We start from the raw sequence: 14,958 nt of genomic DNA, 5'->3' as shown, positions 1-14,958 counted from the left end.
TCAAGGTTATCCAGTCAGAGGATAATTTACTGTTGTCCTTAAAGGAAGAGTAGGCAAATTACTATTACATTCCTTTTTGTAATAGTACCAGGAATTTTTGACATAGTAAAAACGTGGTTGCTGTATGTCAGTCTAAGAACCCTGATAGAGTGATAATACTCAGTGAAAGATTTCCCTTGTTTTAAATGCCACTCTTCAGAAAAAAAGGCAGACGATCTGCTGATAGTTGACTATTGGGTCCTTTGTAAAATACAGATGTAGCACCTTGTTGTCACTCAGACTCCTCAGTCTTTGGTGTGAGCTTCCAGAGAAAAGACACATACCTCATTTCCTTAGGATAAACTGTCTGAAGTGGTAGGAAATCCTTTTGTAATAAGGGTTCTGTAATTTGAGAGTAGAGAAATGATACAAACAATCCAGTGTCTTAAAAACTTGTATGTTTAATTCGTGTTCTTAAGCATTACCTTTTTTAAATTACATTTTTTCCTCTCTTCTTTTTTTTGCCTTTTTTAGCTATAGAGCTTATGTATGGAGGTATCTATTGCTTTTTGTGTCAAGACTACATATATGATAAAGACATGGAAATCATTGCCAAAGAGGAACAACGGAAAGCTTGGAAAATGCAAGGTTTGGTTTTGCCTAGATTTACGTGCCTGATTTGTTTTAGTCCTATATTCCCTCAGGTCTATCAAGGGCAGAACTCACCAAAAGAAAGATCATTATCTAAGGAGAGAGTCAGTGTAGGGAGATAAGGGAAGGTAGGAGAGCAGTAATTTGGTGGGAAGAGCAGAGCCCGCACACACACTTGCTTGCTTGCTCCTTCCTGTAGGCTCACCTTGGAGACAGCCTAGGATTGGAACCAGCAGATGAAGGGACTGGCTTTGTAAGTACAAATGCCCATTGCTTCCCACAGTTTCCCAGAGCCATCCTCAGCCCCAGGTCCCCCATGGGCCTGCGGCTGCTATGAAGAGCTCTGTTGGGGTTGAGAAAGAATGTCCACGAACACTTAGTTCTCCCATGTAAGGGCATATTCATAGATACAGCACCAGCAAAGCCACATCCACATCTGGTCTCTGAAGAATAGTTTGCTCTCAGCTCTCCAGTATTCCAGAAAGCAGTCTCTTCTCAGTAATACTAAAAACGCATGGGAAAAAAAAAAATGTATGTACCTGGTTTCTTCCAGGAGGGCAGATTATTTTCTGATTAAATTATGGTAGAATCTCTTTTAAAACTCTTAACTGTTTGGGTTATGTTTAATCTCTGTCAACAGAGAATTAAAATTGCCAGATGGAAAATGTGATCTACCACTTAAGCATCCTAGTTTAGGATTTTCCTTTCCTGTGGAGTGCCTCAGTGGTCCTGGTACCATTGTGGGTTTCTCATTTGCTGTCATGTCTGTCTGCACACTTGCTGCCTTCATTGGGTACATAGTCAAGGAATATACACAAACATTGTGCAGCCATTTTTTCATTGTTCATTTATTTCTTTTTGGCTTCCCTAATTTTTTTTTCCTTTTGTTAGTTTTCATTTCCAGCATGTGCTCATGCTGTCATGACAGTGAGAGGTGTAGTTTCTCCCATTTGTCTGGTGAGCATCTCTCAGCTAGCAGAACCGTTACTGTTTACAAAGAGAACATATAACCCAGCATCTCTTTAACAAATTTTTGCCTTAATTACTCTTTTAAAAATACCGCCCCCCTCCTTTTTTTTTTAAATAGATGCTCTCAGTGACCAGAATTATTTGTGTTTAACAAATCTTTCCTGGAACACAACCACTTTAACTTCAACTTCAATTCTTTCCCCACTCAAAATTTAGTAATACTGCCATTGAGTCTGAGTATATTGTTTCTTTGTGCAGAACACTTAAACCACAGGACTAAGAAGTGCATGTGCCAGAGTAAAACAGATTCTTCTAAAATCATTCTGCAATTCCATCTGTCAGTGAGATATTATTCTTTATTGAATTAGGCAAAAATTTTAGGTAGCATTGAACAGGTGCCTCAAAGTGAATACAGTGTGTATTAGGATGAAATATGGGACTTATTAGCATTTATAGCATTATTGTCTTTGGTTAAATCTTTAATGGGTATAGCTGTTCAACAAGATGGATTTTTCAAAATATATTTCAAAAAACATTTTTTCTGTCGGTCAGTTTTACTCATTCACCAGAGAATCCTTCAGCTAAGTTGCCAAGTACTTCCCATTGATGCTGAATGTTGTGTAAGTCTGTTCTTGGGAGTCTCTGGTGGTTTGAAGATTAAAGGCTTTGAAAAAACAGCAATCTTGGCATTAGTGTTAGGGTAGCTTTAATTGGAGTTATTGCTTTCCTTTTTGCAGAAAACAAAGCTTATTCATAGCACATTCTCTCTAAAGGAAACTCCTCTAAGTGTTCTGTTTTGCCTGCTGCAGCATAGTAGAGTTTTAGAAACACCTTTTATTATAGCAGTTCCTCTGTGAAATTAAACCTGATAAATAGTATATCACTACCACTTTATTTATAAACACACTTGATGAAAATTTAGCTAACAGCACCTGGAATTGTTCATCTCCTTAGGCGTTGGAGAGAAATTTTCAACTTGGGAACCAACCAAACGGGAGCTTGAACTGCTGAAACACAACCCAAAAAGGCGAAAGATCACCTCTAACTGCACCATAGGTAAGTGGGTGACAGTGCTTGGAGTGGTGGTCTGTTTGCACTTCTAGTTAGGCTTCCTTTTCAAAGTTTAAAATTAATAGGTGTAAAAATGTAGGTTGCATAACATAATAGTCTAAATCTGAATAACAGTCATTCATCCATTTGTTCAGCCACTTCTTGAGCACATGTTCACTGCGGGGACGAGTGGTAGGCTTGGGGTAAAGAGATGGATGGAAATGGTCCTGATGTCCTGTGGGGCACAGTGACACAGTCTCACTGGTCACCTGAGCCAGGTACATGGGTGTGTCCCTTGTGTGAGTTGTATGTGCCCACTCGTGTAAAAAGGCTCAAATTTATTCTCACCAGGTTGAGGTTGCGTGCAGTAATTTTCAGGGAGAGAAATGTATGTGTGAGCCTGTTCTCTAGGTTTCCTAAGACTTAAAGAAATACATTTTGAAAACTACTTTTTTACTTCTAATATTTTTTTTATTTTTCAATTACAGTTGATATAAAATATTATATTAGTTTCAGGGGTACAACATAGTGATGATTTATTTATATAACTTCAAAAGCGATCACCCCAATAACTCTAGTACCCTTCTAACACCATACATAGTTATTACAAAATCATTGACTGACTATATTCCTTATGCTATACTTTATATCCCATGACTATTTTGTAACTACTAATTTGTACTTCTTAATCCTTTCACTTTTGTCACCCATTTCCCCACCTTCCCTCCCATCTGGCAATCATCAGTTTGTTCTCTGTATCTATGAGTTTCTGTTTTGTTTGTTCATTTATTTTGGTCTTTAGATTCCACATGTAAATGAAATCCTACAGCACTTGTCTTTCTCTTTCTGACTTACTCCACTCAGCACAGTACCTTCTAGGTCCATCCTTGTTGCAGATGGCAAGATTTCATTCTTTTTTATGGCTGAGTAATATTCCATTGTATATGTATATTTATATACTACCTCTTTATCCATTCATCCATTGATGGACACTCAAAATGCCTCCATATCTTGGCTATTGTAAATAACGCTTCATGAACATATGGATGCACATCCTTTGAAGTAGTGTTTTGGCTTTATTTGGATAAATACCCAGAAGTGAGATTACCAGTCTGTCTTTGTCTCATGTTATAGTCTTCATTTTAAAGTCTATTTGGTCTGGTATAAGTGTCGCCACCCCAACTTTTTTGTTTCCATTTTCATGAAGTATCTTTTTCCATCACTTTACTTTCTGTCTGTTTGTGTTTTTTGGTCTGAAATGAGTCTCTTATAGGCAGCATATATAAGGGTCTTCTTTTTCTTATCCATTCAGCCACTCTGTCTTTTTTTTATTCACCCTGTCTTTTGATTGGTCATTTAATCCACTTATGTTTAAAAGTAATTGTTGATAGATATGTAGTTGTTGCCATTTTATTATCATATTTTTGATCTTTTTTCCTTCTTCAAGAAGTCCCTCTTAATATTTCTCGTAATACTGGTTTGAGGTGAACTCCTTCAGCTTTTTCTTGTCTGGGAAGCTCTTTCTCTGTCCTTTGATTCTAAATTATGGCTTTATTGGGTAGAGTAATCTTGGTTGTAGGTCCTTGCTTTTTATCCTTTGAATATTTCATGCCAGTCCCTTTTGGCCTGCAAGGTTTCTGTTGAGAAATTATCTGATAGTCTTATGGGAGCTCTCTTGTAGGTACCTAACTGCTTTTCTATTGCTGCTTTTAAGGTTCTCTGTCTTTAACCTTTAATGTTTTAGTTATGATGTGCTTTTGTGTGGACCTCTTTAGGTTCATCTTGTTTGAGACTTTATGCTTCCTGGACTTGTTATATCTTATTTCCTTCATCAGGTTGTGCAAGTTTTCCATCATTTTTTCAGATAGGTTTTCACTTCTTTGTTCTCTCTTCTCCTTCTGGGACCCCTATGATGTGAATGTTAGTATGCTTGAAGTTGTCCCAGAGGCCCCTTAAACTATCCTCATTTTTTTTTCTCTTGTTGCTCTTCTAATTGGGTGTTTTCTGCTACCTTCTCTTCCAAATCTCTAATTTGATCATCTGCTTCTAATCTACTGATTCTCTCTAATATATTCTTCATTTCAATTATTGTTTTATTCTTTTCTTACTAGTTCTTTTCTTACATTTCCTATCTACATTTTTATGTTTCCTATTTTTTTGTTGAAGTTCTCATTGAGATCATTGAGCATCCTAATAACCAACATCTGATAGATTGCTTGTCTCCAGTTTTTTTAGTTCTTTTTCTGGAGTTCTGTTCTTTCATTTGAGACATGTTCCTTTGTCTTCCCAATTTGGCTCCTTCCCTGTTTTTGTTTCTATGTATTAGATAGGTCTGCCGTGCCTCCCTGTCTTAGTACAGAGTAGCCTTATGTAGTAGATGTCCTATGGAGCTCAGTGGTACAATCTTATTGGTCACCTGCACTGGGTGCATAGATGTGTCCCTTGTGTGAGTTATGTGTGCCCTTCTTTTGTGGTTGTTGGGAGGGATTGACCCTTAATTTGGTTGCTGTTTGCATGTCAGTGGAAGGGATTGACCCTCAGGCTTTTTGGCATTGAGGACTGGCTGTGACTACAATGGAGGAGCTGTTATGCAGGGCCTGACCCCAAGAAACAAGATTAGCTTTAGCAGGGCTCTGATGCCTGCTGAGTTTGCCTTTGAATGTGTTGTTTGTGGAGGTGGTTGTATGGTACTCTGATGTGGTCTGAAGTGGCCACTAGATGCGTTGGTTCTGGGGCCTCTTGGGAGGGGCTCTGTTGCCGATCAAGGTCAGCCGCTGCCTGTGCTCTGCTCTTGTGTGAGCTACAAAGTGATCTGCATATGGTTGCCACTTGTACGGGGCTTGGAGGTGCCTGGGAGAGGCTAAGCTGCAGACAGCTGCTCCTAGTGCCTGGCTCTTGGGGCTACTTAGCAAGAGGTATGGGGTATGTTGAGGACACATGCTGCTTGTTTGGGTTTCTAATCTTTAGAGATTTTAGGAAAGTCTGCAGCATGAACCGAAACAGGCTGATTGTATGTAAAAGCCATTGAAAGCTGGTTGGGCCTGCAAGTTGGATGGGACGGAGTCTAAAAATCACCAGAGAGGAGAGAACGATGTTAGCCAGGTCAATGGAGACTCAAATATGGCACCTGCCTGAGTACACACTGGGAATGGGGAGGGCTCAACAAAGGAACAATGGCTTTTGCCAGCACTTACGTCTGGGAGAAAGCTGCCCTTCCATCTCTTGGCCCAAAGCCAGACAATTCAGTTACTTCCTGTATGTCCCTGGCTCCTTTCAAGTTGCTGCCACAGTGCTGGAGCTCAGAGTGAGTGAGTCCTGCAGCAAGTAAGTTCATGCACAGGCCCTTTAAGAAGAACACCTGTGACTGCTGCTACCCTCCATCTCACTTAGCTAAGATCTCTGTTGGTCTCAAAAGTTGTGGGGACTTCTCTTCCCGGCACTGGAAATCTGGGCTGGGGAGTCTGGTTTGCTGCTAGGATCCCTCGCCCCTCCAGGACGATCTCTGCAGCCAAGATATCTGTTCTGATTTTTAACTTCCACACGTGGGTGTGGAGTCTGTCCCTCCTACCAGTCTTCCTACCAGTTTTAAGGTGGCTTCTTCTCTATGTCCTTAGTTATAGGACTTCACTTAGTCTTCAGGCGATTCTCAATGATGATGGTTCTGTAGTTTAGTTGTAATTTTAATGTGGTCGTGAGAGGGCGCAAGCACAGCGTTTTCTCCTCCATCATTTTGACTGGTTGTCCTTAAAAAACTTCTTAAAGTTATTTTTGTTTGTGTGTTAGAGAGGCTGCATTCTGATCTGTCCTGTTGCCTGTTGTTAAGGAATATCTTTGAGTATTTTTATGAAAACATATGGCTAAAGTAGGGGAGCTAGAGAAGGGGTGCTGATTCCTTAGTATAGTTTATATAAATAGAAAAATAATTATATTTTTTCTTGCTCTTGAATGAATGAATAAAAGGAAATGAACACATAAATGTAAAGGAACCACTGTGATAACACTGGGGTTCAGTAGTAACTGTAGGTCAGTGCCCAGGTCACCCCTGCTCTCGTCTTCCTCCTTCCCAGGTCTGCGAGGGCTGATTAACCTTGGAAACACGTGCTTCATGAACTGCATTGTCCAGGCGCTCACCCACACACCACTCCTGCGAGATTTCTTCCTCTCTGACAGGCACAGGTGTGAAATGCAGAGCCCTAGCTCCTGCCTGGTGTGTGAGATGTCATCCCTTTTTCAGGAGGTAAGTGCTGTTGACTTTTGCAGTGTAACATTTCTGTAACTACTTTTTTTCCCCTTTTTAAAAATATAAAATAAGGTTGACTGTAATATAATAAAGGAAGGCAAATTTCTAAAACCTTATGTAATGAATATTTACTGTGTGCATTATTATGGAAGGCACATATTTTTTCCAAAAGGAATCATTAGCTAGGAGACTATTGGCATTATTTTTCAAGGCATTGACTTAGAGGATGAGAAAGCACACATAGAAAGTGGCGTAACTGGTGGATGATGTTTGTGAATACTGTGGGAGTTCACCCTTCCTTTTTGTCTGCCATCCGGACTCAGTAAGGCATGTGGATGTACAAGCACCACTTCCCTGCTTTGTTCTCAGAGGAACATGGATTTTTCTCTTCTGTTGCTGGACCTTCTGAGTATGCTTCACCAGGTCTATCTTTGTGACCCTCTGGTCCTGAACATCAAGTTCTGCTTCCCTGGTTGGATTGTAAGCTACACTCATGTGTCTGTCCTGTTCATGTCTGTTCATAACCACCATTGACAGCATGACAGAGTTCAGGCATCTTTGGGCTGGACCATCTGCAGTCAGCTTGGTGACCTGAGAAAACCCTCTCAGAGCTGAAGCAGCATAGCTACCCCTACTACAGAGTGGGCCTGCTGCCTGCCCCATAGGTTGCTAAGAGGTCCTAGGTATACTTCAAGTGTCTAGCACAGACCGGTACCAGCAGACTCAGCCTGGTCTGTTTTGTTGATAACTTTTGATAGCAATACAGCCACTCTTGCTCACCCACATATCAGGCACTGGCTGCTTTTGCATTGCAGCGTAGGAGGTGAGGACTAGTTGAGTGATTGTAATAGAAACCACCTGGACTGCAAAGTTGGAATTATTTACCAGCTGGTTCTTTTCAGAAAAAGTTTGCCAACCTCTGATCTAGCCTGACCTATTTCTTTTATACCCACAGCATACCGGTAACTGCTGGGGTCACAGCAGTGAGCAAACTGAATAAAATAGAAAGTCAGGTACAATTGAAAAACATGTCATAGTTCATCACCTAGGCTTATCGTAGAAAACTAGATGGGAAGGGAGAAAACAATATGCAGATTTAGAAAGTCCAATGAGTCCAAATTCTAGGCAGCTGTTAAATATTTTTTATTTTCTATGCTTTATATTCAGGGTGTAGCATTTATTCCTGACAAGTGATTTTGTTTCCCTTCTTTCTCTGAGCAGTTTTACTCCGGGCACCGGTCTCCCCACATCCCGTACAAGTTGCTGCACTTGGTATGGACTCATGCCCGGCATTTGGCAGGGTACGAGCAGCAGGATGCCCATGAGTTCCTCATCGCGGCCCTGGATGTCTTGCACCGGCATTGTAAAGGTGCGGGCCTGCTCCCTTAGGCCACTGTGCAAGGGAGGGGGGAGGCCAAGTGTGTGCCCTCCTGCAAAATGGGGTACAGCTGACTGTTCTATTCAATTTGTGTTATAATCATTTTTTTTCCCAGTAAGGAAAACACTATAATTATCTTAAAGAGGTTCTTCATAGTTTGTTTTTATGAGAAGAGGAAATAGTTTTCGTTGTTGTCTTCTGACCTTTCTGGGATTAGAGCAGCATAGCAGTTGGTCTTCTACAGCCTGTAACAGTGAACAGTGAGCTCTTTGTCATTGCCCTGCCTTTTCCTTGAGTCCTCTGCTGCTGTGTTCCTGTTGGCCTGATGTGTCAGGACCTCACCTGTAGCTCCTCTTGGTTATCAAGGCTGTGTCAGCCCAGAAGGTTCTGAATGTGCTCTTAACACAGTTTAACCATCAAACCATCTCCCTCCCCTTACAGAATCTATAAAAAGACTATCATTGCTCTAAAGTAGCCAGAGAGAGCTGGGAATACAAAACTAAACCTGCACACTTGCCAGTACTTCCCTGACCCTACGTCAGGTTCATTTTCCAACCACAAGGGCGTTTTGTTTTCAAATCTTTCTTAAGATCTCATTGGGACTTGGCTTCCTCCATAATATAGGGTTCTCAGATATGTGTGGGTTTGGATACTCTAGGGGAAGGGCAGGGGGCAGCAGCTCCTAGGGCCGAAGGCAGGAGATTAGGATTGAATGATAAACCCACACAGTGTGTTCCTCCCCCCTGCCCTTCCCTATGTGGGGCTCCCAGTTTGAAGGCCCTATGCTGAAATACTGGCACAGGTATCAGCTGAGGAGTGTGTGGCTCCTAGTCACCTGGAGGACTCCTTAAAGCACATGGTTGGCCTTTCTGTTTAGTGGGTCTGGAGTAAAGTCAGAGGATTTTTTTGTTCCTAATGAGTTCGTAAATGATGCTGCTGTTTCAGATAGTACATACTCAAGTGAAATGTGTAGAGGTAACAAGTTACCTGGTTATCTATGGCCCATAGGCTGGTACAGCTATTTGTAGGTGATATCCTACTGGCCAATTTTCTTTTACATTGGTGTCCTTAAAGAACAAAGCCCTGTTTTGTTAGGTCACTTTGTTGAATGGCCTTCATGCTGCTCCATCTCATTCTCTTCGGTCATTGAGCTGCTCTCACAAACGCCCTGTAGAGTCTGAGGTTACAACTCAGAGACAAGCCAAACTTGAAATAAGACAGCTTGTTTTGATCAACTGTCATGGCTTTGGGTTTCAGCTTTTTTTGTACTTAAATTATTTTTCTCCTGAAAACATACACAGTTGTTTTAATACTTGCCGTAGGAGTCAAATAAAAGTTGCTTAATAGCTTAGGTAAGGTTTGATTTCCTAGTATAAAGTATAACAGAAAAGAGCCACGTGAGTGTTATTTATTCCAAGCACTTGAGATTAAAAGACTCCTGTTTGAAAATGCATTGCTGTTAAAATGTTCATGTGACAAAAAAAAATTCTCTGACATAATTCCTTTTGAAATGTCTGGAAGGAAAGGTAAAAGCTCTTCTCCTTAGAAACATGGACATCAGAATTCTTCTGAACCCTGAGTTCATCAGGATTGCTAGTTCACAGCCAGGTCCCCCATGTTTGGTTATGTGTTAGTCTTTTATGTGGTTTTAACCTTCAGGTATCTTTTGGCTTACTTTTCTGTGTCTCTTCCTGTGTATTTTTCCCTATCTTAACGTTTTGTCCCATGAACTTGAGATCCTTCTGAGTGGCATTTTCTCCGTAATCTCTCTAAGCAACTGCTATCCGAAGATGGTGTCCTTCCTTTATTCTTCTGTAATAACTTACCTTCTTTGGTATGTAATACATACAGAGATAAAAACACATTCTATCCTTATTGTCTAGCTGAATGAAAGTTATATAGAGTGTATATAGGGTATATGTTAATTTGTATTTCACTATGTAAGTTTTATATTCATATATCTACACACAAACTATATACAGTTGACCCTAGAACAACTTGCAAGCACCGACCACCTGCATAGTTGAAATCCTGGTTATAACTTACTCAGCCCTCCACATACTCAGATTCCCAGCAGTTAGTTGACACTTGAACAACATGGGTTTGACCTGTGAGGGGCAATTGAATAAAATCTGCATATATGTGGATCTGCACAGTTCAAAATCACAGAGTTCATGGGTAAGCTGAAGACTCGTATTGAACTAGAGAGGATGGAAGTATACTTATCTAGATACAACTGACTGGAAAAAAGAGCTGTTCCTGAAGTTCCAGAATGTGGGAACTGATGAGACAAATGGACTAAGTGGGGGTACTACAGGGACCCTCTCTGAAGGACACTTCTAGTCCAGGGAATGCACGTAGAGGCTTTCCTAGGGGTATTTGACCCATAATATATCAGGCCACCTCACTAGAAAATATTTTTTCAGTCATTCTGTAAATAGAAAAAGAATCAATACCTTTTCCCACTTACTGGGCGTTTGATATATTTTGGTGCCAAAGTAGAAGCTAAGCCTATTTTCTTAGGGAGTGAAGAAGAAAATTGAAAGTAAAACAAACTGGGTGGGTCGTCTCCACTTTGCCCACCAAGTCTGTCTTTTGAATGATACGTGTCTTCATGTGCCCTTTTGAGAGTATTGACCCCTCTGGCTTCATCATGCCTCTGTGAGTGAGTGGCCTCATCCCTTGGGGTCTGTGGCTCTTAGAAACTTGCTGACTTTGAGGGGAGGGATGTAGGTGATAAAGATATGAATCACAGAGCTTCGATCTTTTCCCCAGGCGATGATAATGGGAAGAAGGCCAACAACCCCAACCACTGCAATTGCATCATAGACCAGATCTTCACAGGCGGGCTGCAATCAGATGTCACTTGCCAAGTCTGCCAGTAAGTGGAGGCTTTCCACAGGACACCGAGTGTTCTGGAACTCCAGACGCGGTCTAGGCCACATTAGCAAGGCCATAATGTGGCCCCAGGTTCTGTAAGAGTGGTTTCAGTGGGTGCTGCTTATTGACATCATGGTACTTTTTTAATCTGCAGACCATTGTGTTCTGAGAAGTTCTTAAAGTTTTTAGATTCTTAGAGCATAATGTTTAGTTGATGCCACCCCAGTTGCGCCTTCTTCACGATGTGTCAGTAGGTTGTTACATGACCTGCTTACAGTGGAACATCTATAGCACGACCAGTTGAGAAGCAGGAGAAGTTTTACTTAAACAGCTATTGGCATGTGTAGGGATAAAATAACTGCAATTGAAAAGACGAGAAATTAGCAGGTCGCCTGGTTAGTGTCCCCACTAGGGTTGCGAGGCTTTGTGTAGAGGCCATCTGCTGCTGTCCACACCCAACAGTGTGATACCCTACATGTCTCTGTTTTCCTTAGAGCCCCTGAAACCGGAAGCCAAATAAAGAGCCCCTGACACCGGAAGCCAAATAAAGAGCCCCCAGCTCTTTAAGGACTAGGCCACCTAGGGCAGATACTTGACATACATGCTCTAAAGTGTGTCAGTTTGGATTATTTCATGGCCTCCTTTTCCATTTTTTCCAATGTAGTGTCCCTCAATTCTTTACAGGTCTCGGTTCTGTGCTAAAAGCTCAAAACTTTCATTTCTCGGAGGAAAGTATATTAATGGTAAAGTTAGAAGAACCCTTTTATTCACCCTCAGTATGCTCCCATGTTTTTTATTTCATTTCAACTTTTCAAAAACCCTGGGCATGATCCACTAAAATTTCAGAACCTCTAATGGATTGCTGCTTGCAGTTTGTACTGGGTAGACCAGATATTGGAAAGAGTCAGTTTTGCCTATAAGTGTTATAAATGCAGTTTTCTGTTAAGTGCCACATATCATCGTGGGCCATCACTCTAAACAGTTCATCCACACTCACAGCTTTAAATAACTGCCTTGTTGGCCCTATACTTCTGAACTCCATCAGCAGGTAATTGTCTCAGATTAGCATCCTGTTTAAATTTCTGTAGAAAATTTCCCAGTCTGTGAATCTCCTGTTTGTATATTTTAAAATCTCTAGGAAGGAACTGGCTTCACTAGATACAACCTTAAATGCTAGTGTTCAGCTCGGGATGCTGTGCCTAGTCAGTGCACACTCTGTATGTAAAATGTTCTTGGAGGTCTAAGTTATTACCTGGGCTCAGCAGTTCCCAGATGCTGCTGAGGTAGACTATCAATTCAGAACCTCCAGTTGTAGGGACCAGAAAAAAAATCTTGAGATGACTGTACTGATCTTCCGGGTTTGGAAGCTATTGCTTTAGGAACAGCCTTTGCCTTAAGTGGTTTAAACATGCTGTCCCATCCCTAGGGCCTTGAGAACCCAGGATGGATTGGATGTCAACACACCTTTTTCTGACCTAGGATATCATTTGGATAAAAGCTGTGAAACATTGAGATACATTTTGTGAAACATTGAGATACATTCTGTGAGATGGTACCTCTGAAGCTGTATGTGAATGTTAATTCTCATGTGTGTTTTTATCTCCTTTTCCTTCTAGTGGAGTCTCCACCACAATAGACCCTTTTTGGGACATCAGTTTAGATCTGCCTGGCTCTTCCACACCATTCTGGCCCCTGAGCCCAGGGAGTGAGGGCAGCGTGGTGAATGGGGAAAGCCACGTATCAGGAACCACTACACTTACAGACTGCTTGAGAAGGTGAGAAACCTGTCAGCATTTTTGTAGAAAAATAAAGGTCTTTCCTTGCAGGCAGTTGTCTCTCCTTGCCTTGAGGCTGTTCAGAGTAGTAGTTGATCAGAGTAAAGCCCTAATAAATTCAGGGCCACCCAGAGTCCCAAGAGTTTTTTTTTTATACGAACAGTGTAGAACATGAGAAAAGATTTGACAGCCTACAGATGGCTACAGTTGGTGTCCAATGGCTCATATTAGTTTGTCACGTTTTTGCAAGATGACTAGATATTCTGTCCACCTACCTTCGCATTGTAGCATGTCTGTATCACAGCTACTATTCCCCCATGTAAATAAAGAGAAAGTTGAAGCTCCCTCACCTTTTGTGACTAATAATCTCCACCAAAGATTGCATTAAAATAGCAGGCCCCTCCTGCTAAGGCGCATAGCGTTTCTGCAGAAGATGAAAACTTGTTTATGATGTCCCTTCTGCACTTACACGTGTTTAGATCTATTTACTACATCATTGATTTAGACAAATGATAAAATTTAGAATGTAGATGCTATAAAATATATTTAAAGAGTTATTGCAATTGTAGCAAGGCCAGAAACCCTTCCCCCAGCTTTATTGAAATGTAATAGACAATTAGTTGTTCATATTTACATTGTATAATTCTAATGAGTTTTTTTTTCAATTATAGTTGACATACAATAATATATTTGTTTCAGTTATATAGCATAGTGATTAGAGCTCAAGTGAACACCCCACTAAACCTAGTTTCCTCTTCCCCCTTACATATTTATTACACCATTGTTGTCTTTTTTTCTTTATGCTACACTTTACATCTCCATGACTCTTTTGTATCTATCTATTTATATTTCTTAATCCCTTCGCCTTTTTTCGCCATCTCCTCATCCTCCCTCCTGTTTAGTAACCCTCAAAATATTCTCTGTATTTATCAATTTTTTTCCATTTGGTTGTTTCCATTGTTTATTTTGTTCTTTAGATTCTGCGTGTATGTGAAATCACATGATATTTGTCTTTCTCTATCTGATTGACTTCATTTAGCACAATACTCTCTAGGTCCATCAAGGCAATATATTTTTCCATCCCCTCCTTTTAATCTGTGTGTCTTTTACTCTGAAGTGAGTCTCTGGTAGGCAGCATGTGTAGGGGTCTTGTTTTCTCATCCATTTAGCCAGTCTACCCTTTGGTTAGACCACTTAATTCTTTTCCATTTCAGGTAGTCATTGATAGATATGTATTACCATTTTTTATTCATGATTTTGATACATGTTTTTTCTTCTTAAAGAAGTTCCTCCAACATTTTCTGTAATAGTGGCTTGGTGCTGATGAATTCCTTTAGCTTATTTTTGTCTGGGAAGCTCTTTATCTGTCCTTCGACTCTAAATGATAGCTTTGCTGGGTAAAGTATTCTTGGTTGTAGTTCCTGTGTTTTTATCACTTTAAGTATTTTGTGCCAAGCCCTTCTGTCCTGCAAAATTCCTTTTGAGAAATCAGCTGCCAATCTTATGGATGCTCCTTTGTAGGTAGCTAACTGCTTTTCTCTGCTGCTTTTAAGATTCTCTCTTTAGTTAACCTTTGGCGTTTTAATTATGTTGTTGTCTTGGTGTGGGCATCTTTGGATTCCTCTTTTTTGGGACTCTCTGAACTTCCTAGGGTTGTATGTCTATTTCCCTTGCCAGGTTAGGGAAGTTTTCCATCATTATTTCTTCACATAGCTTTTCTACTTCTTTTTCTCCCTCTCCTCCTTCAGGTACCCCTATTACATGGATGTTTTTACACTTAATTTTGTCCCAAAGACTCCTTAAATAATTATGTTCTTGGCTTCTTTTTTCTTGCTATGTTTATTGGGTGACCTTGGCTTTTCCATCCTCTATATTGATGGTTCATTCCTCTTCTTCATTCACTCTGTTAATTTACTCTAATATACTCTTCAACTCAGATAATGTGTTCTTCATTTCTGACTGGTTCCCTTTTATAATTTCCATTTTGATGTTTTTCTCTTTGTTAGAGTTCTCACTGAGTTCATTAAGCATCTTTA

General features: G+C 40.5%; 1 protein-coding gene across 2 annotated transcripts in view; it reads left to right on the top strand.

Moving 5' to 3' along the window:
- The window catches only part of USP22 (ubiquitin specific peptidase 22), a 55,327-nt gene that overhangs the window by 28,112 nt on the left and 12,257 nt on the right, over window positions 1-14,958 (top strand). Inside the window, exons 1-6 of one of the 2 annotated variants that reach the window (XM_011378121.2) lie at window positions 479-627; window positions 2,554-2,655; window positions 6,717-6,886; window positions 8,111-8,258; window positions 11,043-11,148; window positions 12,764-12,922. In XM_011378121.2, coding sequence (XP_011376423.1) covers window positions 525-627; window positions 2,554-2,655; window positions 6,717-6,886; window positions 8,111-8,258; window positions 11,043-11,148; window positions 12,764-12,922 — 788 coding nt within the window. In that variant the 5' untranslated portion in view covers window positions 479-524. Of the gene's footprint in view, window positions 1-478; window positions 628-2,553; window positions 2,656-6,716; window positions 6,887-8,110; window positions 8,259-11,042; window positions 11,149-12,763; window positions 12,923-14,958 lie in introns of those variants that run through there. The other variant, XM_011378120.2, reaches the window with a different exon arrangement.

Source organism: Pteropus vampyrus, unplaced genomic scaffold (assembly GCF_000151845.1).
Source record: "Pteropus vampyrus isolate Shadow unplaced genomic scaffold, Pvam_2.0 Scaffold331, whole genome shotgun sequence".
In the NCBI taxonomy this organism is placed as follows: Eukaryota; Metazoa; Chordata; class Mammalia; order Chiroptera; family Pteropodidae; genus Pteropus; species Pteropus vampyrus.
The sequence above is the reverse complement of the archived record's forward strand: the minus strand, read 5'-3'. Positions and strand labels throughout refer to the sequence as shown.